Source organism: Entelurus aequoreus, linkage group LG26, assembly GCF_033978785.1.
Source record: "Entelurus aequoreus isolate RoL-2023_Sb linkage group LG26, RoL_Eaeq_v1.1, whole genome shotgun sequence".
Classification (NCBI taxonomy): domain Eukaryota; kingdom Metazoa; phylum Chordata; class Actinopteri; order Syngnathiformes; family Syngnathidae; genus Entelurus; species Entelurus aequoreus.
Genome location: NC_084756.1, coordinates 39944951 through 39969632, shown reverse-complemented (window position 1 = coordinate 39969632; position 24682 = coordinate 39944951). Strand labels below are relative to the sequence as shown.

General features: G+C 39.8%; 1 protein-coding gene and 1 long non-coding RNA gene across 2 annotated transcripts in view; both read right to left on the bottom strand.

Annotated features, from left to right (window-relative positions):
- Positions 1-24682, bottom strand: part of LOC133643537 (uncharacterized) — a 264818-nt gene that overhangs the window by 137358 nt on the left and 102778 nt on the right. The window lies entirely within an intron of this gene.
- LOC133643242 (orexin receptor type 2-like) overlaps positions 1-24682 on the bottom strand; it is a 65172-nt gene that overhangs the window by 20337 nt on the left and 20153 nt on the right. The window contains exon 2 of the mRNA XM_062037688.1: positions 4423-4601. Coding sequence (XP_061893672.1) covers positions 4423-4601 — 179 coding nt within the window. The remainder of the gene's footprint in view (positions 1-4422; positions 4602-24682) is intronic.

Below are 24682 nucleotides of genomic sequence, written 5' to 3'. Positions count from 1 at the left end.
GGAACCGTGATTGCGGGGCACCTGCTGATTGGGCTGGGCGTTGCTCTGGTGTATCGTCAAATTCGGAAGACGATGGCAGCCACTCAAGGAGCCCAACGGCTGTTCGTCGCAATGGAAGGATTGAGCCGGGCTGTGGGAACACAGACTGTGGCGATTTCTGAACTGAATCGCAAGATGGATCACATCATGGAGAAGTTTGCTGAGAAGGAGAATTGAATTGAATTTGAGAGAAACCAGCATGGACAAATAGAGCAGGCAAGTCATTGTTTTTGACTGCTCGATGAAAACAACGTCCTAATCTACGATTTGACTCCCTCGAATGGCCTTGACGCTATCAGGAACAGGCTGTTCTGAAAAACACCCCCGAGGACACCTCAACGATGGACGCTTTTGACCTCCCTTTTTCTCAACAACACCTGGTGTCGAACTTTAAGATCGGCCCCAGTCTACAAAAACATTTCAACATCACACCCAAGTTAATTGGGCATACATACACGCACCCGCCCCTTCCTCAACCAACGCCTTCACCACTGCTTAATTCCGGGGTTATGGATGTCTAGTAGCGCGTTATAGCAGCAGGCCGGCCTCCAGGGCCCCAAATCCCCCCCCCCTCTGTTGTGAGTTGTTGTGATTATATGGAACATGTTTATGTGTGCTATGCTATGTGAGGTTTTTTCCCTTGGACTCAGTCTGGACCCCCTCCCGAGGGTCCAGCCTTAGACTGATATTTTTTACTCTTCCCCCCTTTCCCAATATCACCTTTTTCCCACCTTTTTTAAGGAGCGTCGTAAGTGGCTGATCCGTTGGCGGTCCCGTCTTGTCCCCCTGTAACGTATGTCTGCTCTTAGTGGGACTGTGCCGAAAATGAAATTTCAGTTCTTATGTGTCTTGTACATGTTAAAGAATGGACAATAATAAAGCATTGTGATCTTGATCTTGACAAACTGATACTCTTTTAAAGCCTCAAACTGTGGAAGCTGCCACACATTTGAGACTACACCCCCTTGCCCCAATAAAAGCAAAATCTTGGAGGGACAATGTGCTTATACTCAGCACATTGTGGACTATTTAATAAAAAAATAATAGGCAGGTGTTTGTTATTTCCCAAACTAACGGTATGTTCTTTAATCATTACAGTAATCACAAAAAATACAACTATTACAGCTTCTTGGGAAAGCTTTAACTTTTTATTTATTTGACAATGCCTGACATACCTTACTGTACTTTTCATTTTAAAATGACACATGTTCTATAAAAATGTAATTATCTTACCTACCTATTTAGTGTGCTGGGAAAACCTCTTATAGTTTGTTTGGCTTTTCGCAAGTCACAAGCAGCAATCTCAATGAACAAACTAAAAAGAGTGGTTTGGTTTAGGGGTTTACTAATATTCACGGATTGGACTTTTAAAGTGTGTTCCTAGGCACTAAAAGTGCTTTACAATGAGAATGCATCTTTCATTCACGCCACATTCACAAATTCAGGGTGGTAAGCTACATTTGCAGCCCCAGTTGACAGAAACCAGCAGAAACGTGTTTGACAGTTTACCCCCTAGGGCAGTGTTTTTCAACCTCTTTTGAGGCAAGGCACATTTTTTTCATTAAAAAATCCTGAGGCACACCACCAGCAGAAAACGTTAAAAAATGAAACTCCACCAGGTCGTCGTGCCTTATTTGGAGTTTGTTGGTGTTTTCCTGTGTGTAGTGCTTTAGTTCTTGTCTTGGCTGTTATTTTGGTGGCCCTTCCTGTTTTGTTGATGTTTTTCTGTAGCAGTTTCATGTCTTTCTTTGAACGCTATTCCGCGCACCTGCTTTGTGTTAGCAAGCAAGGCTATTTATGTTGTTGCTATCCTTCGTTGTGTGGACTTTGTTGATTGTCATTTCATGTATGGATGTACTTTGTGGACGCCGTAAGTTTTTGCTGTCGTCCAGCATTCTGTTTTTGTTTACTTTGTAGCCAGTTCAGTTTTACTTTCGTTTTGCATAGCCATTGCCTTTTCCTTTCCCTTTCGTTCATTTTTGGTTTAAGCAATATGCCTCCCGCTGTGGTCTGCATATTGGGATCACAACAAACCATCCTCGTCTCAGCCGACACATTCCGACTTTTGCATACCAATTAACTACCAGCTGCCACCTACTGACATGGAGTATTACGTGGTTACCCTGCTGGGTTTTACACAACACAGACACTAAGCAACGGCACATTATTTGCAGATTATAACTATTGATTTGCAAAAAATATTTTTTGGACCATTTAGGTGAAGTTGCATAATTTCCCTCGGCACACCAGACAATATCTCACACTAGTGTGCCGCGGCACAGTGTTTGAAAAACACCACCCTAGGGACTCTTCTACCACCACCAAACATTCATTCACATTCATACACCAGTGTGAGCGGCACTGGAAGCAAGGTGTCGCTCTCTTTGCACGAGTAGCGATTTCTGTAGTTTAGCTATTTTTAGACTCATGCAGCGAGGTAGCTTACATCAAAGCTACAAGATTCAAAAAGAAAAAATGGAAAGGGAATGCAGGTATAAAAAAAAAAGAGTCACAATTGGCTAAGGTTAGGTCGAAACATTATGGATTGGTCAATTAGAGGTAATATAAAGTGAGTCGTAAAAACTAGTGAGCAAAATCATGACAGACACGCACTCATGTCACATGACGAGGAGGGAGCCAGAGACAGAGGGACGCTTCAAGCTGACGACTAAAAAAAAAAAAAAAAAAAAACTTGAAAATGGCAGAGGAATTTTCTCCCACAGATTAGATTTTTCCTTTAGTAATGAAGATGACGTTCAGGAAACCCACAATAATGCGTGTAATTAGACATATGTATGCGTTTTGAGAAAAGTTTTTAGTTGTTAACTCTGAAAAGTAAAATCATAACTGCTCTCTTCATCGAATACGTGGAACACGAATTTAAGAAAACACATTCAGATGAGTTGAGTTCATGAAAAGTTTTACTGCACATAAATATAAGGAATATAAGACTGTGGTTCGGCTCCTCCAATTTAGGAGTGCCTCATTTTTTTGACTTGACCTCCTCCAGGAACTGCAGTCCTGTATACTGACGCGATCGAGAGTAACTTGTAGCTTAGCTTACTACATTTTCCAAGTAGCTTGCCCATCACTGACTAAAAATCATTTACGGTTTTGGGTTCATTTGAATAATAATACTCAGTGGCCTAGTGGTTAGAGTGTCCGCCCTGAGATCGGTAGGCTGTGAGTTCAAACCCCGGCCGAGTCATACCAAAGACTATAAAAATAGGACCCATTACCTCCTTGCTTGGCACTCAACATCAAGGGTTGGAATTGGGGGTTAAATCACCAAAAATGATTCCCGGGCGCGGTCACCGCTGCTGCTCACTGCTCCCCTCACCTCCCAGGTGGTGAACAAGGGGATGGGTCAAATTCAGAGGACACATTTCACCACACCTAGTGTGTGTGTGATTATCGGTGGTACTTTAACTTCAACAGTATATATGACAATATATATAAATATATAAAATATACTGTATATATAAAACAAGTATCCGTATTTTCTTTTAGTTTTCAAAGTATGTGATATTGCTTTATTATAAGTTCCTGCATACCATAGTGTACCTCATTGCAGAACGATGGCAGTGACAAGCAACTGCCAGGTCACGAACAGTCACGTTTCTTCATGGTGAGGAAGGGACATCATACTTCTTTCTGTGCGATCTTTCTGTATTTTATAGTCTCATTAGTAAGATTAAATATGTCAAATTTTCATTAAATGCTGCTAAAATTAGTACCGGTAAGACAAATAATATTTGACCACTGGGAAAATAATATTTATATGCCATCGGTGTCACAACTGGGAAGTACGATGAATATTTCGTCCATTAGTGTATCAGTTGTGTTGCACACCACAGTGAATCTAACCAAGGTATTGAAATATTATATCCTTTATAATAAAGGTCATAGGAGCTAAGAAGGTTTAGTATTGACCTTCCAGCCTCAATTTTATCCGTGACCATATGCTTTAAGACAGTACCGCGTGGAATGACACACTGAACACTCCATTAATGCAGCCGTGAAAATCTCATTCATAATACAGCCTCCTGACAGAGAAGAACATGCCACTATCAGGGGTCGACAAGCCGCATGCGGCGCTTTTATCCGTCTGCCATGGCTCCATCTGGTTTGCGCTTAGGTGCGGAAATAGGCATGGATCAAAATAACATGAACTATCGTTTTGTGTTTGTCCTTATTAATGAAAACGAACAACCTAAAAGGTATCGAGTACCGATACCCAGCCCTACTGACAGTACGTCCTCACTCCCTGTGGTGCAGGGTTTGCTTTACAATCTCTTTGCTTTATGTACCTTTTGTGTTCATGTGTGTTGTGCATTGACCGTGGCATAATATTGTGTTGCGTACAGCTGGTGGGCTTCTTACCTGCAGGTAGGGCACAACTTTGCAAAGCGTCTGTCCAAAGAACCACGTCTCCGTGATGTCCACCACTAGGCTTGCAGGCAGGCAGATGATGGTCACCAAGACATCCGCAAAGGAGAGGTTCACTATGAAATAGTTGGTCACCGTGCGCATGTGGCGGTTTTTCCACACTGCAAAACAAACTGAAAGACATCGCACAAATAAAGATTGTGAATGTGCAGGTGACGTAAAGCAGAGCACCCTCTGTTTTCTCCAGAGAGAGTTGAAATGATCGGGGATTGATATTTAAGGATACCCATACTTCCTATTCTCACCCCTCAAGTCTGCTGGTCATGATGAGGTTATTTAATCTTTTACACCTAAATGCACATTTTACATTAATACCATGGGTTTTATTATTAATACTACAAATATGATTTAATAATAAAACACAGTGACATTCCATAAATACCATGCCAGGGTTTTTAATATTTTAAACCACAAAGAAAATGGGGTGTTAATTGGAAGCAGGTGATAATTGCTACTTTTTTCAAATCTGAAACATTATCTCAATATACAGTACAAAACAAGTCCGTTTTCCTAAACTTTAGTAAGGATTGGAAGTGTTAGATGAAGTGTAATGAGACACATAGCTTTTTTTGACTACATTGGGGGTCAGCAACACTCTCTTGCAGCTCTTTAGTGCCACCCTAATGCAGGGCCGGCCCGTGGCATAGGCCGTATAGACAAATGCTAAGGGCGCCGTCCATCAGGGGGCGCCAAGCCAGTGCCACAAATGTTGGAGAGAGAAAAAAAAAAAGTTGGTACTATTATTTCTAAATACAAAAAATAATCCCACGTTAATTAAAATGCAAAGTAAAGCCTATTTAATAGAAATATTATTTGTTACAATATTACCCCCCCCCCCCTTATTCCCCCGGACGGTGCGCCCCCTCCCTTCCCGTATCATGACTCTTACCACATCAAAAAATCAACACAAGATGTCAAAACGGCCAAAACTGTCAGGTGCCCAGGGAAGAAAAAAGAGAAAAGAAGAGGAGAAACGAGAAAAAGACAGAGGTAGCAGGTAGGTAACGTTAGCCTACATTAAATTATTTGTCTGTTACAGAATGTGATAGTAACCTGGCTTTTTAGCATTAAGCTAATGTTACATGATTCGGCAATTGCTAATCAATAAATAGCTAGTTCTGTTTTAAGCGTCGGGTTAATATTGTGGAGGGGGCTAAATTGTTATGGAAAATAATAATGTAACGTTAGGTAATTACAGTACTCCCACCTTACATTCCTCAGGGACATTTGTATTAGCTTTTTTTAGCAGGTGTTTTTTGTTTACATTGTTATTGCCTTCTGGTTAGCTAATGTTTGCCCTGCAGGTAATAGTCACTTTTCCACCCCTTTATATATTAGGTATAGTTGTAAGCCTAGTTGTTAAAGTGCACATCATTAATGTTAATTAAGCAATATCACATGAGAGGGAATGCTGTTTTTTAATTTGAGCACTGCTGTGATTCGGTTAAAGATAATCATAACATAACATTCTCATATAATATGTTAATTTGCTTTCTTTAAGTAAAAAAAAGGTCAAAGACAAAGCTATTCTGTTTCTTGTGAGTATATACACTTCACTGCCGATGTGGGGGGGGGGGGGGGGGGGGGTGGCGCCACCTAAAATCTTGCTAGGGCCAGGCCTGCCCTAGTGGCTCCCAGGGGCATTTTTAAAAAAGGATTGAAAATGGAAAATATTTTTTTGTTTTAGCATGTTTTTTTGTTCGAGGACAAACATGACACAAACCTTCCCAATTGTTAGAAAGAAAGCCCATGTATGCTTCACTGATGAGAGTATTTAATGAACATCGTTTTGTCCTACTAATTTCGGCGGTTCTTGAACTCACCATAGTGTGGACTGTGATGCAACAGTTTGTTTACATGTAAAATCTTCCACTCCTTCTTTGCCTCATTTTGTCCACCAAAAGTTGTATGCTGTGCGTGACTGCACAATTGTGCGCTTTGTTGATGTCATTGACTTGTGTGGAGAGCTAATCAGGCATATTTGGTCAGTGCATGACCGCAACCTAATCAATGCTAACATGCTATTTAGGCTAGCTGTATGTACATATTGCATCATTATGCCTCATGTGTAGGTATATTTGAGCTCATTTAATTTCCTTTACTTTTATCCTCTTTGTATATAATTTAGTTTTGCATGTCTCATGTCTCATGTATGTAATATCGGCTGCATTTCTGATAGTTGTTTGTGTGCCATGTTGTTCCAGACCACAGCAAACATCACCGAGCTTGCCAAAGATTGTAATAAATCTATTAAAAAAGACAGCCTGCCGTTTCCTTTAACTTGGACACACACATCTATACCTTTGGCCATTAAAAGCCAGTCATTTCCAGGAGGTATCTCACCTTCTGAGTAGCCTCTGATTTACTAATGATTTTGAATGTTGTAAAAATGTGTAGAATAAATATTAAATTTCAACATTTCTGTCAACGGAGATTTGCTTCAGCCTGTGACACATAGACGTTTTGATAATAGGCTAATACAGCTAATATAGACACTTACATAATGTGTTGCCTTCATTATAACACTTATATAAGACTTTTAGAGTCATTTTGATAGTAGGCTATTATAGCTAATATAGACACTTACATCCTGTGTTGCCTTCATTATAAGACTTTTATACGGGTTTTGATTTTTTGAAGCTCCAGAAAGATTTGTTTTTTGTATTTTTGGTCCAATATGGCTCTTTCAACGTTTTGGGTTGCCGACCCCTGGACTACATGGTCATTTAGTAAGTATGATGCACTACAAAGTTGTTATATTCTGTGGATCTGCTGTCATTACGTGATCACTCATTCTGTTTTTGTCTCCCATACTTGTTTAGACCATTGACTTTCAGTGGAAGACGGTACCACTGTGAGCACCTGTTTGCAAATATAATTTGCCTCCCTATTTATACCTGTCGATCACTCTTGTTGATCGCAGGCGCGCACTGACAAGTCCCAGTCTGAGATCCTTCACGTTTGCTGTTCAGGTATTTTCCCCCCCCATTCCTCTGCTTGCTAAGGCTCAAACAATTACTGTGGTACCGCATTGTATTGTTGTTATTGTTTTGTTTCTATTTTCGAATACCTTTTTTTCACGCAAGTGTGTGTCACTTTTTTTTTAATGCTTTTTAGCAGTAAGACTCTAAACTGCCTTAAGCCTGGATCTCCCTTTTTGCTTATTGGAACCTTTTTTGAAAAGTAAGCAAACTCCCAACAACAGCAGCAATAGAACCAATGCTGTAATAACACCAAGGAACAAACTGCTCAGTCAGCATTAATACCACTGATTGTTAACAACAAAAAGGCAAGTGTAACCTGCATGAGTTTGTATTACAAAATATTGTAAACTAGATAAACATTTGGAGATCGCAGACTTCCGCTTGTCCGTATCTTCCAATAGTAGGGAGTCCTTAAAAGAACATCTTGAATCCAGACGGTGATTCGGATCACCTCCAAAATTAAAGCACTTGTTCCTTAAGTAGTTTCTGACATTTCCTACAAGTTTAATCAAAATATGGCCATAACATTTTGAGCTGGATTGCTAACTAACAAACTGACAAACACACCCCAGCAAATTGAGTGAAAAATTAAATTTCCAAGTCTGCGTGTTTGCTTTGTCCGTCGGTCGCTTCCAAACAGGCTGCTAAAAGGTTCACTCTTGGCATCGGTCTCAGGACTTGAGTGCGTTTTTTTTCTGGGAAGATTAAATAAACAGAGTGAGCCCCCTTGTCGGTCATCCACTTAGGTCAGGGGTATCCAAACTTTTTCCACTGAGGGCCACACACTGAAAAATCTAAGCAAGCGGGGGCCATTTTTTTATTTTAAAAACCAATACAATATATGTATAAAAAATATACATTAAGGCCTCCACTCAGGCTTGATCCCGGGGACCCCAAAGCGTTTTGGTCCAAAGAATATTTAAAATGTGTCATTATTCAGTATTATTATCTCTAGATCAACATTAGGTCTGTCTGTCAATATAACGTTTTTAAAGATTTAAGTCGTATGCTCTTTTTGTCAAAGAAAAGCCTGTTTTTTATGGAAAAAACACAAAATATGCAATATTTTCACCCGAAAATTTTTTTAAGAGGAATATTTCAAATTATATAATAATTGGAGCCTTAAAAAGGTCAATAACTCATAACACCATTGATTTTATTTCTTTTTTTTTTTTTTTGAGCAATGACACTTAAAAACAAATCACACAAAAATTATTGGGGAACCAAAAGGGTCCTACTCATTAAAGCGTTAAAAAATAAATTATACATATTTTTTTACTGTTTACTTTTAACTCAATAATCTCGAGATCAACTTCAGATCCATCCGTCAATTATATGTTGTATTGTTGTTTATGTTTTTTGTTTATTCGTTTTAGGCCCTTCATTAAAAAAAAAGAAAAAAAAGCTAAATTTTTTATATGGCAAACACAAAATATGCAACATTTTCCCCAAAAAATATCTCAAAGTGCAATATTTAATGTGACGTAATTGGAGCCTTGGATAGGTCAATAATTCCTAATAACATTGATTTTGATTCATTATTATTTTTTAAAGAAAGAAACAGCCTGCATGGCAGCTTTGTGTTATTAGAGTAAACATTGCAACATTTTCTTGTTACATTTCACCTGTTTGGTCTTTCATACCACTTTTTATGTTTTTAATTTTTTTAATCGTATTTTAAAATGGGCCGTGGGGCCATTAAAAAATGATCTGCGGGCCGCAAATGGCCCCCGGGCCGCACTTTGGACATCACTGACTTAGGTATACCCTGCTTCTGGCCCAAAGTCACCTGGTATGGGCTCCAGATCACCCCTGACGCTAAGGAGGATGAACAACATGGATGGTGCAGTTTAAAGAAGAAACAATGTCAAAATACAACGTTATGATTTGATAGTTGAGTTTTTAGTGAAGTGAAGTGAATTATATTTATATAGCGCTTTTCTCTAGTGACTCAAAGCGCTTTACATAGTGAAACCCAATATCTAAGTTACATTTAAACCAGTGTGGGTGGCACAGGGAGCAGGTGGGTAAAGTGTCTTGCCCAAGGACACAACGGCAGCAACTTGGATGGCGGAAGCGGGAATCGAACCCGGAACCCTCAAGTTGCTGGCACGGCTACTCTACCAACCGCCATCTTTTACAAATACAGAGCATCCGGAAAGTATTCAGAGTGTTTCACTTTTTACAGTCTTATTCCAAAAATGAAAAAAATAAAAATGTTGTCCTCAAAATTCCACCCACAATACCCATAAGACAATCTAAAAAGTTTTTTTTTATTTTTTATTTTGCAAATTTATTGAAAAAAACAAAAACAAAACACATGTACATAAGTACTACTCAGTGGCCTAGTGGTTAGAGTGTCCGCCCTGAGATCGGTAGGTTGTGAGTTCAAACCCCGGCCGAATCATACCAAAGACTATTAAAAAGGAACCCATTGCCTCCCTGCTTGGCACTCAGCATCAAGGGTTGGAATTGGGGGTTAAATCACCAAAATGATTCCCGGGCACTGCCACCGCTGCTGCTCACTGCTCCCCTCACCTCCCAGGGGGTGATCAAGGGGATGGGTCAAATGCAGAGGACACACCTAGTGTGTGTTCGACAATCATTGGTACTTTAACTTTAACTTTAATTCAGACCCTTTGCACAATAGACTTAGACTTAGACAAACTTGATTGATCCACAAGGGAAAATTGTTCCACAGAGTAGCTCAGTTTCAAAGGATGGAAAGGGAAAGGATGGAAAGGATAATGCTATGCAATTATTGCAATACTTTGTTGACGCTCATTTGGCAGCAATTACAGCCTCAAATCTTTTCAAATACAATCCCACAAGCTTGGCACACCTATCTTTGAGCAGTGTCCCCCATTTCTCTTTGCAGAACCTTTCAAGCTCCATCAGGTTGTATGGGAAGCGCTGGTTTTCATCCAGGATGTCTCTGTACATCGCTGCATTCATTTGTCCCTCTATCCCAGGGGTGTCAAACTCATTTCCATTGACGGCCACGTTGCAGTTTTGGCTGCCCTCAGAGGGCCGGCCGCTTGTAACATTAATAAAAGGATTAGCCGCATGCTATTGTCAAACGCTTACCTATGCATGTGATTAGTAAATGTATATTTCACCTACACTGTAAGAAAAAAAAAAATCTGCGGATTTTACCGTAAAAAAATGGCAGAATTTTACCGTAAATTTACAGTAAAATGGTCACACTCTATTTTATGGTAAAATTCTGGTGACTGAGCTGCCAGTTTTTTGTTTGCTTTTTTTGCATAAAAAAATATGCTTGTTGTTTTCACAGTGTATTACTGTAAATGTAAAAATGGTACCACAGTTTTTTTCTTATGGTAGATTTCTGAAGACCGAGCTGTTTTTAAGAAAAATAAATAGTCATGTTTACAGTGTACAATTAGATGGATAACTTGCTTTGAAATCATAAGGCTAAGTAGATATCTATGTATGTTTTTCATACTTGCCAACCCTCCCGTTTTTAGCGGGAGAATCCCGGTATTCAGCGCCTCTCCCGGCTTCCTCCCGGCAGAGATTTTCTTCCGACAAACTCCCGGTATTCAGCCATAGCTGGAGGCCACGCCCCCTCTAGCTCAATGCGGACGTGAGTGGGGACAGCCTGTTCTCACGTCCGCTTTCCCACAATATAAACAGCTTGTCTAACGAATTCAAACGAATGGAAACAAGAATTTCAGTTCATCCAGGACAGTTCGAAGGGGAAGGTGTATGTTGCCTGTAAATATGTAGAACAGACTTCTCCATTGAACACGGTGGCCGAAATGATATACTCATCATGAACGGAGAAGTTAAACAGGACAATACTGCCATCTAATGGATAGCCACCGGAACACTGAAATTCAAGTTTTTCTTTTATGTAAAGAAAATAAATAAATAAATATATATATATATATATATATATATATATATATATATATATATATATATATATATATAAGAAATATATATGAAATACTCGAGTTGGTGAATTCTAGCTGTAAATAAACACGCCCCCAACCACACCCCCAACTTACTATGAAGCCATGTTGATGTAACACGTGGCTTGGCATTGTCTTGCTGAAATAAGCAGGGGCGTCCATGGTAACGTTGCTTGGATGGCAATTTGCCTCTGATGGCTGCTGGTAGCGCCTTGCATGGCAGCTCCCGCCATCAGTGTGTGAATGTTGTGTGTGAATGGGTAAATGTGGAAATACTGTCAAAGCGCTTTGAGTACCTTGAAGGTAGAAAAGCGCTATACAAGTACAACCCATTTATCATTTATTTAACATATGTTGCTCCAAAGGAGGTTTTTTGGGTTGTTGCACTAATTGTAAGTGTATCTTGTGTTTTTTATGTTGATTTAATAAAAAAAATAAAAAACCGATACCGATAATAAAAAAAACGATACCGATAATTTCCGATATTACATTTTAAAGCATTTATCGGCCGATAATATCGGCAGGCCGATATTATCGGACATCTTTAATATATATATATATATATATATATATATATATATATATATATATATATATATATATATATATATATATATATATATATATATATATATATATATATGTATATATATGTATATATATATATATATATATATATATATATATATATATGTATACATATATATGTATACATATATATATATATATATATATATATATATATATATATATATATATATATATATATATATATATATATATATATATATATATATATATATATATATATATATATATATATATATATATGATCTCGCCAGATCAGTGGTACATGTACCACTATATATGTATACATATATATGTATACATATATATATATATATATATATATATATATATATATATATATATATATATATATATATATATATATATATATATATATATATATATATATATATATATATATATATATATATATGTACACGTTAATATGAATGTGGAGGGAATTGAGTGTCTCCATGGTGACAACCACATATTACATGCACAATCCTCTAAAACAGGGCTGTCTGCACCACTTTTTTACTTATAAAATTGAATTGATCAATCGTCTTAAGTACACACATAAGTACACACAATTGTATAGTCTGCCCGCGCTGTGTAGCACTTAGTGGATCAGGCCTTGTACGTGTACAAGTAAAGTGTCCATGGTCAATTATCACCCATAAATCTCTTTGACTAATCCTTATTAGTCTTGTGAATCACTGAGGTGTGGACTGAAGAAGACAAGCCTGTTATCAAGGGAATTTTGTGAAAGAAGTGGGGGAAAAAGAGATGTTTGAGTGTCCATGTTCTGCCTATGTACTTAACGTCAGTCTGGTGGAAAGGGAGAATTCTCTTGTTTTTTAGCCTTGGAACAGTCTGTCACTTTAGATATGTGTCACCACCTCTCATGAGAGTTTGCACTCTTATTTCCAGGATTTAAAAATCATCTATCTCTACAGGGATCAGGGCTCTGTCTAACCCCGTGCATTCGTATGGTATCTCCTCATCATGACATTATTATGGTGTCATCGCCTCTGCATTTGAATGTCATCCGTTTTTTAACCGAGAAAATCTTTTTTGAAAATGCAAGTCAAGGGATAATGGTGGAAAGTATATACTCCTGGCATAAAGGACCAAATTGTCTTGCATGTAATGTATTACGGATACAATGTTTGTCTCAGATTATTTTTATTGTTGTTTGTTTTGGGGAAAATATGTTTCAGACTAAATTATCTGCGATAAAATGGATTATCATACACTGTTTCTTAGCTGCTTGACAGTTATGTGAAGCTTCATTGATCACTATTATTTCAAAATTAGCATTTTAACTCCTGTTTGCTTAACTTTTAAGACCCTTTTTTTGCAGCGGGTTTCTGGGTCGCAGCTGCATCTCGCCAGATCAGTGGTACATGTACCACTAGTGCAGTGGTTCTCAAACTGTGGTACGTGTACCACTAGTCGTACGCTGGCTCCATCTGAGACGCCAAAGACTCACGTTATTAAAGGACAGTGTTTTATTTTCAAACTGTTCAAACTGTGTGTAATGTTATAGTGGCCAACATATTAAATGTACTTACTTGCTAAATAAAACCTCTGCCTAGTTTTTAATGAGTATTTAGGCCTACTGCGCTACTGTATTTTAATGTTGGTCATTATGTCGGTACTTTGAGAGCCAAGTTTTTTCTGAGGCGCTACTTGCTGAAAAAAGTTTAAAGATCACTGCACTAGTAGTATGCAGGCTTCATCTAGTGGCACATCATATAACCAGTTGATTAAAGTACAGTGTTTTATTTTTCTATATTTCAAACCCAGTGTTACTGTTCCAACCATGCGGATTTTGCATTGGCCAAAAAATATGCAATTCATTTGTTAAATAAAACCTCTACCCTGTTTATAATGAGGCCTTGTTTATCAACTTAGGCCTACTCAGTGACCTAGTGGTTAGAGTGTCCGCCCTGAGATCGGTAGGTTGCGAGTTCAAACTCCGACCGAGTCATACCAAAGACTATAAAAATGGGACCCATTACCTCCATGCTTGGCACTCAGCATCAAGGGTTGGAATTGGGGGTTAAATCACCAAAAATTATTCCCGGGCGCGGCACCGCTGCTGCCCACTGCTCCCCTCACCTCCCAGGGGGTGATCAAGGGGATGGGTCAAATGCAGAGGACACATTTCACCACACCTAGTGTGTGTGTGACAATCATTGGTACTTTAACTTAAACTACTACGCTACTGTGTTTTAATGCGGGTCATTATGGTGGTAATCATTAGTGTGTGTGAGTAACAGGAGGGATAAATGATTTGCTGCCAACTGCTGGCTGACTATTATAAATCACTCCAGGACACCCTGATTACAACACAATGGGCCTGATCTACTAAAGGTTTGCTTGTATTCTAAGTCTTAGTCTATTCAATCACATGCAAACTTGATAGCACACTTAAAGCTGATCTATTAAGCTTGTGTGCTAACATTTGCTTCTCTTAAAGGGTAAATGCATCTCTGTTTGGACTGGAGCCTGCGGTGCCTCAGACTGGAAGTCTCTGCAGAGAGTGGTGAGGACAGCGGAAAAGCTCATCAGGACTCCTCTTCCTCCTATCCAGGAGATCTTAAAAAGCCGCTGCCTGACCAGGGCTCAGAAAATCTGCAGAGACTCCTCTCACCCCCACCAAGGACTGTTTTCACTGCTGGACTCTAGAAAGAGGTACCGCAGCCTCCGTTGCAGAACCTCCAGGTTCTGTAGCAGCTTCTTCCCTCAGGCCGTAAGACTCTTGAACGCATCAAAATAATCCCCTCAATTCCACCCAAAAATGGATTAACTGCCTGGAATATAAAGACAATATAAAATGCATCCATAAATGTGGATGCATATGCAAAAGTGCAATATATTTATCTGTACAGTAATCTACTTATTTATATCTGCACCTTATTGCTCTTTTATCCTGCACTACCATGAGCTAATGCAACACAATTGTGTTCTTATCGGTGCTGTAAAGTTCAAATTGGAATGACAAATAAAAAGGAAGTCTGTCATGTCTGTTCATGTTTTTGTTTTGGCCATGTGTTTGTTTTTTGGACTCTTTTTAGTTCCTGGTTGCACTTCCTTGTTTGGTTTGGTTTCCATGGTCACCCATTAGTTTTCACCTGTCTTGTCACGCACCTGTTTCACGTTTCGAGTCACGCACCTGTTTTCACTGATCACGTCACTATTTAAATCTGTCTGTTTCTGTTGTTCGTCCTGGCGTCGTCACACTATTTCATCACTCTGCTTCATGTCGTGTCACAGGTCTTTGCCAAGTAAGTTTTGTTCATTTATGCCACAGTTAGTGTTTTTGTTTATTGTTCATAGTTTTTGTGCCCACGTGCATGTCTTTTGTTTCATAGTCAAGTTTGTATTTCCGCCTTTTTGCGCGCCTTTTGTTTGCTTCCCTTTTTTTGTAGTTTATTAGTGTTAAAAAATAAATCATGTATTTAAATTCACGCCTTGCCCGCGCCAATTTTCCTTTGCCTTCCGGAGGAACAAAACCCAAGAACCCAGTCATGACAGTAGGACGCCAGCAGAAGAGTTTCTCCGCAAAGAAGTTGGACGAGGGAGCGTGGGAAGTCCTGCGCGCTATGGAGGCGGAAACACTGCACTTTTCCCCCAGGGAGCGCAGGGGGATGATGTGGGGGCCCGGAGGCAAGCTGGTGCCGATCGGCGCGTCACCCCCGTCCCGGAAACGTCGCCAAGGAAGAGGAAAGAATTCCGTGAGTGGACAGGATGCACCACTCCCGCGGGCTCCTCCCCCTCCGGGCGTAGATAGAAGACAGCCAGCCTGGCAGCTCAAGGAGCACGCCAGAGACCTGGAGATTTTTTTTCCAAATTCTATATCCTGTCAATCCAAGCCACCCAAATTCCATGCCCCGCCCCCCAGGACTCAAGCCACACCCAAGTCAACCATTTTTTTTCACCCACAAGATCCCAGGTACAAGAAGAAAGACTTTTTGGACAGTTTGGAGGGGAAGATTCTGCCCCCCTCCTGACCTCCCTCCACCCACCCCAAAAAACGGTTCCAGACCGCAGGGAGCGCGTCTGGGATCCGCTCCTTGAGGGGGGGGCTAGGGCTGGGGACTGTTCAGGTGGGGTCGTTCTTCGACCGGCCAAGCCACAGCCTCCAGCTAGGCCACCTCCACCTGCTCCACGCCAAGCGCCACCACTCGCAGCTCCACGCCAAGCGCCACCAGTCGCAGCTCTACGCCAAGCGCCACCAGTCGCAGCTCTGCGCCAAGCGCCACCAGTCGCAATTCCACGCCAAGCGCCAACCGTGGTAGCTCCACGCCAAGTTCCGCTACCTGCTCCACGCCGCCAAGTGCCGCCAGTCGCAGCTTCACAACGCCAAGTGCCGCCAGTCGCAGCTTCACGACGCCAAGTGCCGCCAGTCGCAGCTCCACGACGCCAAGTGCCGCCAGTCGCAGCTCTACGACGCCAAGTGCCGCCAGTCGCAGCTCCACGACGCCAAGTGCCGCCAGTCGCAGCTCCACGACGCCAAGTGCCGCCAGTCGCAGCTCCACGCCAAGACCAAGCACCCCCAAGCCAAGACCAAGTCCAAGCACCGCCACACCATGTCCAAGTCCAAGACCAACCATGCCAAGACCAAGTCCAAGACCAACCATGCCAAGACCAAGTCCAAGACCAACCATGCCAAGACCAAGACCAAGTCCAAGACCAACCTCGCCAAGACCAGGACCAAGACCCTCGCCAAGACCAAGACCCAGACCCTCGCCAAGACCCTCGCCAAGACCAAGACCCTCCAAGCAGCCAAGACCCTCCAAGCGGCCAAGACCAAGCTTCGCCGCCCGAAGTGCCACGCCAAGCTTCACCGCCTGCTTCGCCTGCTGCACCCGCACCTGCGTCATCTGCGGCTTCCACGCCTGCAATGACGACGACGCGCCTGCCTCCTCGTCTGCCACAGTTGTGGCCACTACCTGGTCGTCCGCCACGCCAAGTGCGCCCACCTCTTCGTCGGCCACGCATGTGGCCCTTCCCGGGTCGCCCACCTCGCCTGTGGCGGCGGCGAGTGGAACGCCGCCGCCACATGACTATGCCTCGGTGGATTCGGGGCCACTTGGCCTGGCGACCCGCCGCCATGTCCCCCTCCCGCCCTCCCATGACTCTTGATCCTCTTTTTGGACATCTGGGATCTGTCCGTAAGGGGGGGGGGTCTGTCATGTCTGTTCATGTTTTTGTTTTGGCCATGTGTTTGTTTTTTGGACTCTTTAGTTCCTGGTTGCACTTCCTTGTTTGGTTTGGTTTCCATGGTCACCCATTAGTTTTCACCTGTCTTGTCACACACCTGTTTCACGTTTCGAGTCACGCACCTGTTTTCACTGATCACGTCACTATTTAAATCTGTCTGTTTCTGTTGTTCGTCCTGGCGTCGTCACACTATTTCATCACTCTGCTTCATGTCGTGTCACAGGTCTTTGCCAAGTAAGTTTTGTTCATTTATGCCACAGTTAGTGTTTTTGTTTATTGTTCATAGTTTTTGTGCCCACGTGCATGTCTTTTGTTTCATAGTCAACTTTGTATTTCCGCCTTTTTGCGCGCCTTTTGTTTGCTTCCCTTTTTTTGTAGTTTATTAGTGTTAAAAAATAAATCATGTATTTAAATTCACGCCTTGCCCGCGCCAATTTTCCTTTGCCTTCCGGAGGAACAAAACCCAAGAACCCAGTCATGACAGTGAAAACTAATGGGTGACCATGGAAACCAAACAAGGAAGTGCAACCAGGAACTAAAAAGGGTCCAAAAAACAAACACATGGCCAAAACAAAAACATGAACAGACATGACAAAGTCTAAGTTTAAGTATATTCAATCACATGCAAACTTGATAGCACACTGAAAGCTGATCTATTACGCTTGTGTGCTAACCTTTGCTTCTTTTAAAGGGTAAATGCACTTTTTATTTGTTTTATTTTTTATTTTTTTTGCCGATAATCCACAATCTTTATGAGAGACAAGAACACATATGTAATTTTTACCAATGCATTTTAACTCGTAAATTAACGTGAATAAAAGTCAGCTGACAATGGAGTTAATGGAAGCCATGACATCATTGCGTCTATTGCGCCCATAAACCCACTAAAAAACCTGCAAAAATCGCCAACAATACTCCATTGAGATTTCATGAACATAAAATAACCAAGTCTTACCAATATTGTTATAAGCGCTAACAATAAGGACCTACTTTTAGCGGTGCATTGATCACAGAGGGTCATACGGGTTGTACGGTATGTCGATACTAGTATAGTACCGCGATGCTAATGAATCATATTGCTGGTTTTACGAGCAGAGGAGCATGTTCGGCAGTGCACAATCACGGAGTACTTACAAACGTCTGTTTGAGAACGGACGCATTTTGGCTTAAAAACTATCGATAAAGGTGACGTTATAACACTGAAACGCCCTCAGGAAGAGGTGCTTTAAGACATGGCTAGCTAGCTAGCGGCTAAAGTCCATCCGCAGTCTGCAGTTTTGTAGCTACTTCTAAATCACTAATCCTCGCCTCCATGGCGACAAATAAAGTATGTTTCTTACAAGTATCATCCCTGCAACACAAAGAATAGCTGAACATGCTTCACTACACACCGTAGCTCACCGGCGTCACAATTTAAACAAACGGCATTGGTGGATCTACACATGAAATCCACTGTAATGATACCAAGTACAGGAGCATATCAAGTCGATACTATACTATGATTACATCAATGTTTTTTAGCATCACAATCTTTTTTCGTTTTTTAAAAATGTATATTAGGTTTATAAACTCAGTAAATGTGTCCATGAGGACTTAAATTATGACCATTGTATGATCCTGTAACTACTTGGTATTGGATTGATACGAAAATTTGTGGTATCATCCAAAACTAATGTAAAGTATCAAACAACAGAAGAATAAGTGATTATTACATTTGAACAGAAGCGTAGATAGAACATGTTAAAAGAGAAATTAAGCAGATATTAACAGTAAATTAACAAGTAGATTAATAATTCATTTTCTACCACTTGTCACTAATAATTTTGACTAAATAATAGAATGATAATATAAACACAATATGTTACTGCATACATCAGCAGACTAAATTAGGAGCCTTTGTTTGCTTACTTACTACTAAAAGACAAGTTGTCTTGTATGTTCACTATTTTATTTAATGACAAACTTGCAATAAGAAACATGTTTAATGTACCGTACGATGTTTTGTTAAAATAAAGCCAAAAATGTAATTTTCTGTGGTGCCCTTTATTTAGAAAAGTATTGAAAAAGTACCAAAAAGTATTGAAATACATTTTGGTACCGGTACCACAATATTGGTATCGGTACAACACTATACTGCTATATTGACATCATGAGCCGGTGAGCTGCTCTCTCGCCTCTGAGCTTGTGAAAGTTAAACATGCCCCTCACCTAGATAGTAGAACGACGTTGCCATAAACAGAGAAGTTGGTCAACTTTGACATCCAACTTTGACCCAAGGGGTGGCGAGAAAGACACAATAATGATGCTGTTTTTTCAAACCCTCGCGATTAGAATAACTCATTCTTCTTCTAAACCGGAATATATGAACATGTGCAAAATTGATAGCACACGCAATGCCGATCTGCTAAACGTGTGCAAAATCGATTGCGTCTGTTAAATGAGCAGAATAAGGCGTGCAATCCATTTTGCGAATCTCTTTATTAATGCAAAACGCTTAATATATGATGATCATTAAAACGGCCACAATACTTGAAAGAGAAGATGCAAGTATATTCAACAGCACATGCAATGTGATTGATCAACACTCGTCACCGTTTTGGGAGCACTATTTAGCATGTTTTTTAGCACGTGTGGGAAGGACGTGCGAACTGACACAGACGAGCACGGTCGTGAGAAAGGAGGTGCAAAAACAAACCATTGACAGAGAACCGTCTTTCAACATATTTGGACTGACAAAAATGTAAAAAAAATATTAGACATATATATTCAGCAATTCCCGTTTTAAAATGTTATTGCTGCTGGATGACTTAAGGGTCTGATTAAAATAAAGTCAATTGATGCATTTTGGTGTCTGTTGTTTTTTTTTTTAAATGTTGTTCATTTTTTAATGTTGTTTCTTTTTTTTATATTTAGGAAATAGTCGTCCTATTGAGGACTTGAAAATGCATATAATGTCACACTCTGCCCTAGGGACATGTGGTTTACTGGGATATTGCCTACATGAAAAGACATCTTTCATTATTCATTTTCTTGCGTTTGAGCACTTTATCTATGAGCTCTAGTGCAATGCACACTGGCACTTTATCTTTATCTCCATACTGTAGATTTTATGCCTACATCAAAGTGCCATCTATGTCTATCAAGCTCCATGTTCTGATGTTTAAATGTTAGTTGTCTGGTTGTAGTTGTGTCTGCGCTTGTGTTTTTGTTCTGTTGTTTTTGTGTATGTTAAGAAAGCAAGGATGCACTGTGCCCAAGACAAATTTCCCCGCGGGGACAATAAAGTTGAACCTTGACCTTGACCTTGAGTCTATCAGGACGCACAAATGCGCTGGTGATGCAATACACAGCCTCGTGCACAGAATTAAATGTCAGTGTGCATATATTTCTGTTGTCTAGATTGTGATTCAGAAAAGGTGTTATAGATTATAGATGTGTGCCGCCGGTTCAGCACAGGTGACGTGAATGTGCAGAAAATGAGTGTCTTTGTGGCGACAGCCGCGTATAGTACATGCAAAATGCTCATTTACCGTATTTTACAGACTATAAGGCGCACTTAAAATCTTTTTTTTCTCTCAAAACTCGACAGTGCGCCTTATAACCCGGTGCACCTAATTAAGGAATAAGTTAGGCTGAGCTTACCCACCTCGAAGCTATTTTGTTTGGTACATGGTGTCATGATAAGTGTGACCAGTAGATGGGAGTCAAACATAAGCGATAAGTGTAGGGTGCATTATGATGGCAATGTGACTCAAGTAAACAACAGCAACGTTTTATATGTTCCCCTTAAAATATAGGACATTACACACTATCAAAATGTTTTATTACGACTTTGGTAAGCTATGAAGCCGCACCGCTTGATGTGCTTCAACATACGAGTATTATTGTGGTGTGTGTATAAGGTAAGACATATTATCTGGCGTTTTGTTTCGCAATACTATGCAAAAGCAACTTTTCTTACCTTCTGGTACCTGCTGATGTGTATTTGGGATCTGCATAAATCCTACAAAATTGCACGAGTCCACCTTTGTAGTCCGTGCGGACGCCGTAGTCGATAAGCTTCTTCTTTTTCTCTATCTTCTTGTTATGGGACATTCATCCTCAGCTGTTGCCATTTCTAATATAAAGTAGTGTAAAGTTCTCACTTATATCTGTCAGTAGACTCGCCATGAAAGCGCTAAAACATACCGGTGTGGTGAGTTTACATTATTCACCCAAGGAACTTTAGTTATTAGAGAGTTCCGGTCAGACGGTTTTTCACGGGACACATTTCCGGCCTTGTTGTTGTTTCCGGATGAGGAGATGCTGCTTTGTTATTGATTTAAGTAAAGTCTGAATGTCATTAAAACAGTTAGCTCCATCTTTTGACACTTCTGCCACTCCCGTGCGCCCTATGGTCCGGAAAATATTGTAAATATGGCGGTCTGCACCACTTTTAAATTGTACATGCAGTGTTAGTAGATCACGTGCAACATGCCAACTAATCGTACACACTATTTTATTTTTTTGCACACGCTGTTTAGCGTGTGGTATTTGGATCTGAGTGAATCAGGCCCTATGTGTTTGTTGTCTCATGAGGTCTGCCATGAGGAGTAATGAGTGTTGTTGAAGGGAAAAATGAACGTTGTGCCGTGTCGTATGCTTATAATGAGCAAAATACGTAAATATTACATGTAATTATGAACGTGCCTGTTAGTACATAACATAAATACCTACAGTGTGTATATAAAACCTTGGAGGTGGTTGGATGTAGTTTAAAGCGCTTTACAGGTGGAATAGAACAACTCATTGACACCATTGTTAGCTGATTTTCGCCAGCATTTATTTACGAGTTAGAATGCATAAAAGAAACACAAAATATATGTGTTTTTGTTTTACAAAAGGACTGTGAATGATAGGCAAAATGTATTTTTAAAAATGCCGTTTCCCTTCACATGAGCAAAATAGAGAACTCAACCCATATGGCGTGTCTGTCTTCATGAATATGCAGAATGTATGCTGATTATCAGAACGCCTACAACACTGGGAGGAGAAGATGCACATATATCATTTAGTCTCCACAATGCCATTTATCAAGCATACAAATATTATAATAAGATATATTTTGCGTCTATGTTTAGGACGTTTTGGAAAGTACTTGCAAACTGGCACAGTTATGCACAAATGTTTGTGCCGTGGTCGATCACTTAAGGAGCTGATTAAAACCAATTTGTTTTTAATTGCGTTTTTTTTTTTTTTCTTGCAACATGCATTTTTATTTTGTCCGGATCATTGAATGTGCAGTAAATGAGTGTCTCCGTGGTGACAGCTGCATGGTATATGCAATATCCTTATTTAAAAAGGGAGTTCAGGACCACTTTTGCACTTGTTATCACTTGTACACAATCTTTAGTATGCGCCCATTAATAGTAAACACAATTTTATATGTCTTTTACAGACTTTTCCCGAAAAAAATACTGTATGGTGTTGTAAAATCTACTTTTGAAAAGAAATTGGTAACAAAACATGCTTTAAATATACAGTCATTTTTAAGCGTAAAAATTGCTAAAATAAATAAAAATATCAATACTACAGTAGCATGGGCCATTAATTTAGACTAAGGCTTCTACAGATAGTACAGTATATTAGAGTCGTATTTTCTATTATCGCAAATATATTGGATTAAAAGAGTGTAAACATGACTATGTGGGTGTTATTTTATGTCTAAAGGGGTCTCTGGAATGTTAAAAAAAAACATATTTAGAAGATTATAAACAGAACTTGTAGGCACTAGCTATTAAAATATTTGTATTTTATTTTAATTTTATTATTTTTAACTAACAATTCCTAATTTAACACAGTTCGGCCCAAAACCAATTAACAGTGATATAGTAGGGATGTATCGATCCATCGGGCCCCAATCAGTATCGGCCGATGGTTCTGAAAAAATTATGTGATCGCCAATGGCGATTAATGCCTTTTAAGGCCGATCACAAAAAAAGATCTCTGAACTCTGTCTGATACTTTGCAGCTCGCGTATCACGCTCGCTCTTTCCTCCACACTGTGCAAAAATAAATATTGGTATCGGGACAACACTAGTGTGTACGAAAAAAAATTCTGTTTATCTGTTTAGATTTGTGCGCGCGTAAGAATTTTTTAAATATTTTGTTCCGATTTGTGTTAAGCAGGAACCCCTCGATTGGTCGTCTTTTTACGAGTGACTTTTGCTGCACTGTAATCTGTGTGAGCTATTCAGTTGTGTACATTGAATTTACAAGCTGTGCTTTCTGAGAATGGAATTATAATGATCGATCTTCCCTCAGAGGAAACGACACAGAGGTGTTTTATGGTGCGGTCAAGTACCGCTGAACATAGTAGGATAACCCACGCCAGAAGTAATTTGTGATTATAACAGACTTAATTGATCATGCCCTTTTCATTTAAATAAATAAAGTAAAATAAAGTACTACAGTTCAAACTAATATTTACAGTACAACAATAAAAGTTTAGCTATAAAACAAGAGAAAACACTAAGACTAGTGTTGTCCCGATACCAATATTTTGGTACCGGTACCAAAATTATTTCCATACTTTTCACTACTTTTCTACTTTTGTAAATAAAGGGGGCCACAAAAATTTGCATTATTGGCATTATTTGAACAAAAAATCTTACAGTACATTAAACATATGTTTCTTATTGTAAGTTTGTCCTTAAATAAAATACTGAACATACAAGACAACTTGTCTTTTATTAGTAAGTAAGCAAACAAAGGCTCCTAATTTAGTCTGCTGACATATGCATTTTATTATTTTGTCAAAATTACAAGTGGTAAAAAATGAATTATTTATCTACTTGTTCATTTACTGTTAATATCTGCTTACTTTCTCTTTTAACATGTTCTATCTACACTTCTGTTAAAAAGTAAGAATCTCTTATTCTTCTGTTGTTTGGATGCCTTACATTAGTTTTTGATGATACCACAAATTTAGGGATCAATCCGATACCAAGGATCATACAGTGGTCATATTCTAAGTCCTCATGTGTCCAGGGACATATTTTCTGAGTTTATAAACATTATATAAATCTTAAAAAATTTAAAGAAGATGTTGTGATGCCAAAAAATATTGACGCAATCATAGTCGTATCGACTTGATACGCGCCTCTGTTTGGTATCATTACAGTGGATGTTAGGTGTAGATCCACCAATGGCGTTTGTTTACATTTTGACGCCGGTGAGCTACGGTGTGAAGTGAAACATGTTTAGCTATTCCTCGTCCTGCAGGGATGATACTTGTAAGAAACTTACTTTATTTGTCGCCATGGAGGCGAGGATTATTGATTTGGAAGTAGCTAAAACACTGCAGACTGGGGCTGGATGTTAGCCGCTAGCTAGCTAGCCATGTCTTAAAGCACCTCTTCTGGTGGGCGTTTCAGTGTTATAACTTTACCTTTATTGTTAGTTTTTAAGCCGAAATGCGTTTATTCTCCC